Genomic DNA, 8,381 nt, shown 5'->3' with positions numbered 1-8,381 from the left:
CTAATTAAAACATGACTAACAAATCCAGTGTTTCTCAGAGAGAAAACTACAAATCACCGCAATGTGGGTACAAAACTCTGAAACCCTTTTAGGGGGCTCATGATGTCGGTGGCTTAACCCAAATAAGGTTACGACTTTCTAGTGGTCTTCCCCTACTCTTTGCTTTCCTTCTTGGAGTCTGGAAAATATCCAAGTCCTTGCCCTTTCAATTCATTTGTATACTTTCCAGAAAATTGTTTTCAGCATCGGCAAGATTGTTGACGCACGCTTCCAGCATTCATTTTGTTTTCAATTAGGGACATTGACATTATTATTTTAGACTCAGATGAGTCATCAGTATAAAGACTCGCATTACCAATCAACACTGACAAGACAACTGGCAGTGTCAGTGAGACAGGTAAGGGCAACATTCAACAAAATAATCCAGAGGTACAAGAGTACTGCAGGGGTGTTTGAGCATCCCTAAAATATTAACATGACCAAAAATTGGCATTTGAAAAAGGGGCTGTAGACTTTGATTTCATCTATTTTTAAAATGGGTCAATCCCACTGTGAATATGAGAATCCTAGAGTACAACATGTCCTGCCTAAAGAATTTAGACGTGGGTAACTAAAAATGGTCTATTAGATTTCATGTTGCTTTTTAAACTGATGTTAAAGTGAACTTACATTTTTTTATTTCCCATCTTTGACAGCCAGCCTTTTTGATTTCTATGACATTAAATCTAATTATAAAGCAATTTTTTGCAGATTTTGTGCACCCAGTTCTCACCATCTCCAAATTTTATCATCAGTGAACCTTGTGTGGCACGATGGTTTCTCTTGCCTACTTTAATATTTCAAACCTCACCCGATGACGGTATAAATTATATATTTACAGTCGAAGCTCACAGTGCAAATATTGACAAGTGAATCTCGCCCCAGTTGGAACTGATTGGAATGCCAGAGTTTGTTGTTTATTGATATTTATTTGACAAGCTGATGCAAGACAAACATGATTGTAGTACATCCAAAAAGTGCAAATGTGTGCTACAGATTGGAGATAGCTGTCAACAGGGAGCCCATTAATACCATGCAGGATGCCAAGGAGAAGATTAGGCAATTCACTAAACCCTAAGGACACATGAAAAAGACCAAGTGGATTTAGAAGATAGTAGGGAAGGAATGAAGGGAACAACGAAAATGATGGAATTCCAGTCAATAAAAGACGGAAGGAAGCCTAAAATTGGAGATAAGGATATGACGGTATTAAAGGAACAAAAGAGACCCAAGGCAAGGCAACAGTCATGGCGATTGGAATATTTCAAGCTTGTTTTTCTTGTCATTTAGACAGTGTCTTAAAATGTAAAATGCAATATTTGGGAAAATTCTCAACCTATATGGTTTTGTGAAACTTGAAATGGTGACCTTGCAAAAAATAAGGCTGCATTAATGTAGCAAACTAATTGGGCAATTAAATCTTGCCATTAAAAAACCAATACAAATAAATATAATACTATAGTGGAATTATAATTCAATAAAAAGAGACTTTAAAATGAACAAAAACAAATACATGGTGGTTAAGCAACATTTAGTTTTTTTTCCCTCCTTAGTATTTAACGAATAGCATGCCATTGACAGCGGTAGACATCCAATATAAAAAGGGAAAGACTGATGACAATGGCTTAAAATGGATTGACAGTGTGCCATCAATGGGGAACAGCGAGTCAACAGGAGTTTCAGGAGAAAAAAAACATCTGTATTTACCTTTATCTCTTTGAAGACGAGGCTTCCCCATAGTGCAGCAACCAGCCCATATCCCTGTTGAAGACATTTATGAAATAAATATACCATCAGTGTCCCACAGTAACCCAATTTTGAACCTTCCTTTTTAAAATCAAGACATTTCAAACTCTGTTGCACATAGGAAGAACACAGAACAAGCCTGACTGGGTTTGTATTAGTTGACTGAAGGCGGAATAGAATTTGTGCTACTGGTGGATTGAGATAGGAACACTGGACGTCTGGCGGGAGGGTGCAGAAAATCCATTTTGGATTTATACGATGGAAATTTTCATATATTATGCTTTTAGACTATTTTTAAACTAGTCCCTAACCATGCTAAAACCCAGGATCCATACAGATTTTTTTTAAATACTAAATGACAGCATTAGACGTCCAATAAGTTTGAAGGCAATTCTTTGAAGTGTTACACAAAACTATGTTATTAGGTAAAAATAAATGCAAACGTTAAATTCATATACTAAAAAAGAGGACATATACAAAAACAAAAATTGAAAGCAGTAAATAAAGCCTGACAAAAGCATGCATTAACAGCCAAGGTAACCAAAAGGTTTTAAATTGTGCACTTACTGCCGTAGCCATAGGACACGTAACCACAACGCTCAAGTAGTTGTTAGCCAAGACCCAGCAGTATGTAGCCAAGCCCCACATCGACCCTGAAAAAAGCCCTGGTAGGAACAACAGATTTTATTAAATCACAAGAGATTGCAATGGAATACTCTATTGCAGTTTTACAATTGTCTTTCTTCACTTCTATTCTCTTTCAAATCAGGTGTGCTCCACCCAGAGTTTTTACTTTATGTTCAAAAGGAATATCCTTTGGATACAAAGAACTCGCTCATTTTGGCCTCAATTATAGCCAGTGTTGTGTGCTGCGACATGCATTAATACAATCATTGCATACCCTCTCCATTATATAAATTACCTATTCCTAACTGCAGTTTGTCAACAACATTACTGAGTTCACTTGTCAGGATTTTGTCCCTCTAAGTAGAGGAGTTTATCTGAAGGTCACTTGTGCATTTGAAAAGGCATTGATACTGCAAGATGGAAGAACAGAAAAATAAGTAATCATATTTGACAAAGGCTCAGGGTGACAACCCAGACGCTTGATGAAAGTCTGCTTTTCTCATCTTTTTCTGCCTGAAAATAAATTGGAAAGTCCAACTTGTCAACTCTTGCAACCTTATTACCAAGGTCTACCGAAAACAAATCCCACAGAGAAGTCATTTCTCTCAGACTTGGTCCTCATTAAAAGGAAATACAAGTTAGGGGTAAGATTTCACTATTGGCAGTGGGTCCCATACTAAGCAGCCACTTTAAAAACGTCAGACCTTCGGCTGCCGGCTTCTTTTTATGCGGATCATTGATTTATTTGCCCCCCCAAGAAAGGGGTGCTTTACTTTGAGGATGATGCATCCTGGTTCGAAAAGTGTGAAAGAAGCCATCTATTTCAATGCAGAAAATCCATCACTCAGAAGAAAATGTTTGAAGCATTTGATGTGGTATGAAAAAGTGTTCAGAGCACATAACAGTAACTAAAGGAAAACTTTAGCTATAAAGGAGATTGGGTACTTTGACCAGCTCTAGTCCAAATCTGTCTCCAACAGTGCAGTACCATAATTTCAGGACTAACCTGGGAGAATTAACCTGGAATAGAGCCTTGGCCTGCTCTTCATGGCGACACAATAAATGATGAAATACACCGTGCTGGCCACAAATATCCCACAGCACTGGGCATAGACGTAATCCAGGTCTGCAGAGTGAATCAAAACATTTGTGATATTACATTTGTACACCGTATTCTCCGATTTGTACCATAAACGCTGGCTCCATGGAACACACTGTCATGGTGTGATGAATGGCTCTTGATGTAGAGAATTGGTGTGAAGGAAGAGCCATACAACAAGCCGCACACGACGGCCAGCAGACAGCCTCTGAAGATGGTGAGAAATAGGTCAGCACCAACATCCAAAACTCCATTTTAAGAACACATACTTCATCCTAGTGAACAAGTTCCAGAAAAATCGTAGTAATAACTCAAATTGGAAACTTCAGCCCTCCGTAAAAGCGTCATTTGGGAGTACAAGTTTTGTGGTTATCAATGTAGCTACAATAAATCATGTCCGGAGCCACAAAAGTGTAAAGAATCAAAGCATGTTTATTTTGGAGTAGTTTTGAAACAGTAACTGAGGCTAATTACACTTTGACACAGTGTCTTGTTGGAGGTCATGTGGAGAGTTTTTGCCCGTGACGTTTTGTCTGGTTATTTTATCAGTCACAAATTTGTCCCTGCAGTGCACGAAATGGGATGTGGGGGAAACGTACATTGTGTTAATAGTTTTTTTGCTTTCAACAGTGATTAAAGATGTCCAAAATTCTAGTCATAAAACCCTAAATTCTAGGTAATCAGCCCCACTTCCCGAGAGCATGTGCACTCCTACCTCCTGCCAAGTTACTATTGATTATTCACCAATTCATAAATTTTTCAACAGCAAAAGAAATTATTTGTTTTGAAACAGCAGACCAAGGGGCATATAAACGTTACTTCCCGGTCAATTCTACAGGACTTGTTTTCCAAGAAGGTTTGACAATTCACCTTTTGCTTTTAGCTAAAACCAGTAATGACCTCACATGAGGCCCAGTTACCGTATTTGGTTTGAGTTACTGTCACTCATCCACAACTGAGAGATGAAGTTTGTGTATTGTGGAAGGGAAATTGCTCATTGGGTTTCCTTGCTGTCATTTGGATATTGTCACTTGGGCTGCATTGACATTTATTGCCTTCAAACTCGGCTAATCACTGGTAGTGCAAATCATTTGGAGGGGGAGGAGAATTTTTCTTACATTCACACGACACCATTTTGGCTCCTGAAACCAATTGGTCGACACAACAAAACAAAAAAGTCCATTTGATAATAGTAATACCGCAAAATAAATTGAGGTTGTCTCACATTAATCGTCTGCGTTTAGGACTGACAGAATCGATCCAGAACTTGGGTAAGGTTAAGCCATAGCTGCCAGAGCTGGTTTGCTGTAAGAAAAATAATAACAAAAGCAATTCATTCACATGGCCAGGGACACCACCATGAACAACATATACTGACCCTTTCAATGAGCAAAGGTAGACTTTCAGGATTGACATTCTCCTGCAGATCTGTTTTCACGAAGAAAAAGATAAGACTGCTGGAATGGAAACACAACGAAGAGCATTTGATTATGTCTTGGAAATACGCAACATGAATGAAACCAACATATTGGGTATATTTGATCAAGGAGAGGATCAAAACCTTAACCCCATCAATAGACTACTGTATTGAAATTAGTTTCAGTTGGGCAGCTTTGTGGCAAAACTCTGCAGTCTGAGACACCCCATGCCCTTGATTATGATTACAAACCATTGCAGCATGCCAATCTGACGTGGCCTGATTTTAAAGCGCGAATGGCAAGTCATTTCTGCATTTCTATTGAATTATAATAAAAACAATTTGGCCGCTGGAATTTGTGAATGAACAATTCCCTGAAACATCACGACACATACATTTTCATTGCTTGTGTGGCAACATTTGCATGCTGAAGGCAAAACTTGGAATTTCACATGAATCTCACTCATTTCTGCTATGCTTTGATTATGTGCAGTCGACTTGTAGTACATCAATACACAAAACAAAATTGGACCGTATCTGTTTATCTGAACAGTTGACTGGAATAGACTACGGGTGTTTAAATTAGGCACAATTATTGCTCAGCCATTCAGATATTTTAATTAACAACCTGTCCAATTAATTCAAACAATAATAGTTTACCTGAGCAGACACAATCCGACTCCACAGTAATTTAACGTGGGTCGCGAGACACTCTCAGCAGGGATCCCGAACCAGCCAAACCTGAGCATTACCGTATGCCAATCAGATGGACGGACAGGCAGGCAGCTTTACATCAATTCCAAATAAATGAAGTTACCTTGAAGTGGCCCAGCCAATCAACAGACTGGATGAACCCCAGATTAAAACCCCCAGGCTGAGGCCAATGGCTTTGACGATTGGAACAGCCATCACACTGCCTGGGAAAAAATACAAAAATAAAACTTGTTGCCCGTGTTAGCTGATAGTAAGCAGTTTCTGAAATCGGAATGTTATGAGTTTAATTTATCAATTCTATCATACCTGTTGCCCAGATGACTCCCCCAAGCATTGCTAATGGGTAAAATTTGGGAGAGTGGAGCATCACATCGCCAACCATGGCCACCGTCCAGATGGCTGCGCAGTACACCCATTGGAAAAACATTCCTGTCCAACAAAATACCAAAAAGTCACGTAGCCAATCATGTGTCAACAAGAATGAGGATATCACCCCAATACCGCTGAAATGAGTGGAGCTAGAGGAAACTACTTCAAACTTATTTGTTTTGGAATTTGTCTCTATCAATGCTTAAACTCCAGATTATAGTAGTAGGTTAAGGCTACATCATTTTGGTGGTTTAAATTCTTACTTGATTGTACCTTTGACATTTACAGGCCATTTTTCGTTGCACTCAACAGTATAAAAAAACAAACACTTACCATCTCCAGTCTCTATTCTTTTAACTGGAACAAAGTTGCTTCCGTAGAGTAGCATTGCAGCCAAGTTTGCCACAATTCCATAGGTGAAATGTGTCATATTATTGGTGCTGTTTAGGCCAAATGTTCTACCTTTTGTTTCAACCTCTTCATCTCCAGAGCCACCTTTGACAATAAAAGGGAAAATATTTTGTAATAATAATGAGGGAACGGAAAAGGTTTCTCCATTCAGAACTCGATTGTATTTTATCTTGTCGGCATACCTGATGCCTTTCCTTCTTCACCATGGCAACAGGCAATCAAAAGTGAGACGACAAGTAAAGCACATTTGGCCGCAAGCATGTTAAAAAATTCAAAGATTTCCGACCGGTTGGGCTCTGCCGGGCTTCAATTCAGCAAGAGATCAGCGTGCAGGAATAAGCACTTTGCAGGTGCTGTCAATTAACCTATCACAGCATGGGGAGCACTAATTGGATGATGTCATCCCTAACTCATTAGCACTCCTGGAGTGCTAATGTTTTTTTTGTCTTGTTAAAACATACAGGTTTTAAGTCTGGTATTGTGAATAATACTTGCTTTTACCCAGAAGTTTAATGGTTATTGCAATTGAATCCTTTGATACATAAATTATGATTTAAAAAAAACCTTACAGGTTACACACTTAACTCATTGGCTGGCATTGACGGCGTGAGACGTCCAATCCCTTTTGACCAAGAGGGGGCGAATGAATGAATTTGCCCAATCACCGTCAAAAGGTGGATGTCTATTTTGCATTTCTCACTGGTGGAGTGAGAGCCAATGAGTTAACTAGAAAGCGACACAAAAATGGCCAATAGGAAAGTTAAATTTTATGAGAAAAACCTCAAAAAATGACAAGAAAAGATAACCATGATACGAGGACAATTATTTTACATACAAAACGTTTTTAGAATAAAATGTCCAATTCTTAAAATCAACACACATAAAAATGCAGCATAATTAAAAATTGTCCCATGTAATGAAAAACTTTTCATCAAGTAAATATGGTTGCACTACAATGATAAAATGATCATAATATAATATCAAAATTATTCATTTAATAGTAAAACCATGCCTGTAAAAGTGTCTTACAGGTACATAGATTCTTTTTGACAAAACGAGCTAACAAGCTCATTACACATATTCTTGATGAATGAGAGGTGGCCTGGTGGATCGGTGGTTAGCATGTCTGCCTTGCAGCCCTAAGGTCCTGGGTTCAAATCCAGAGTGTTCCACCTGTGGGGAATTTTAATGTTAAGAAAATGAATGACTGAATGATTAATGAGGATATATTGCCATGGTAGCAGCAGACATCTATATTCATTAAAAATGAGGAGATGCGTACCTTCAAGTCACTTATTTGATACGGAACAATGCTCTCGTCAGCCTATTGTTTTATAATTACTAACATATGGGGCATTTGCTTGGGCAAATCTATATATAATGTGTCTATATTTAAACAGGTTTACAATTTTAAAACTGCTGTCAAGTTCCCCGCTACGGTTTCTTTTTCCAGCTTGCTTTTAGTTCTTGTTAATGAATCTAAAATCAATCAGCAGATCTCACCTTGATGCGTAAATTAATAATGACGCTTTCTAATGGTTTCGGAAATAACCTTTGGAAAGGTAATTCAAATGGCATCCAATTAAATATACACTGTTATTGATTGCGGGAGGTGGGCAAGTATGGTGCTAACTGTAATATTGAATACTGAAAAATAGAATTATTTCCATGCACATCATCCTATGTTTGTCATATAATAAATCCAGACGCCGCAGACGTCGGGGTGCGGTTGGGGCTGCTGGGTCAAGAAATTCAACTATGCTATTTTTCAGCCCAATGAATAAAAGAGACAAGATATTTATACATGAGTCAATAAGTTTTTGTCCATTCATAACCTGACGTGAATGAAATATATTTCAACATTATGTAACAAGTTTCCCTTCCCTTGCAAGTCTGTGACGCTAGTAAATATGTTTTTTTGTTATTCCCAGAAGCTGTTAAAAGCAGCGGAGGGCAAAG

The 8,381-nt window shown here is 38.3% G+C and overlaps 1 protein-coding gene across 1 annotated transcript; it reads right to left on the bottom strand.

The window, feature by feature from the left end:
- Window positions 1-948: 948 nt before the first annotated feature.
- tmem144b (transmembrane protein 144b) lies at window positions 949-6,744 on the bottom strand. The gene is made up of 12 exons (XM_077610142.1): window positions 6,605-6,744; window positions 6,345-6,506; window positions 5,949-6,071; window positions 5,746-5,845; window positions 5,589-5,669; window positions 4,890-4,968; window positions 4,737-4,816; window positions 3,601-3,719; window positions 3,419-3,538; window positions 2,353-2,450; window positions 1,747-1,800; window positions 949-1,113 (listed from the first exon to the last, which is right to left on the bottom strand). The coding sequence occupies exons 1-12, from the start codon at window positions 6,681-6,683 to the stop codon at window positions 1,030-1,032; spliced, it is 1,179 nt and encodes a 392-aa protein (XP_077466268.1). The 5' UTR covers window positions 6,684-6,744; the 3' UTR covers window positions 949-1,029.
- Between the last annotated feature and the right edge of the window lie 1,637 nt (window positions 6,745-8,381).

Source organism: Stigmatopora argus, chromosome 9 (assembly GCF_051989625.1).
Source record: "Stigmatopora argus isolate UIUO_Sarg chromosome 9, RoL_Sarg_1.0, whole genome shotgun sequence".
Taxonomy (NCBI): Eukaryota; Metazoa; Chordata; class Actinopteri; order Syngnathiformes; family Syngnathidae; genus Stigmatopora; species Stigmatopora argus.
This window is presented reverse-complemented; position numbering and strand designations above follow the sequence as displayed.

Bases quoted from the DNA above. Each gene is read 5' to 3' on its own strand.
- tmem144b (XM_077610142.1), bottom strand. From the start codon at position 6,683: ATGCTTGCGGCCAAATGTGCTTTACTTGTCGTCTCACTTTTGATTGCC. The intron at 4,969-5,588 runs GTAAACTATTAT...TTTCCATTCCAG, and splicing joins GTCGGATTGTGTCTGCTCAG to CAGTCTTATCTTTTTCTTCG. The intron at 4,817-4,889 runs GTCAGTATATGT...TTTTTCTTACAG, and splicing joins TACCTTTGCTCATTGAAAGG to CAAACCAGCTCTGGCAGCTA.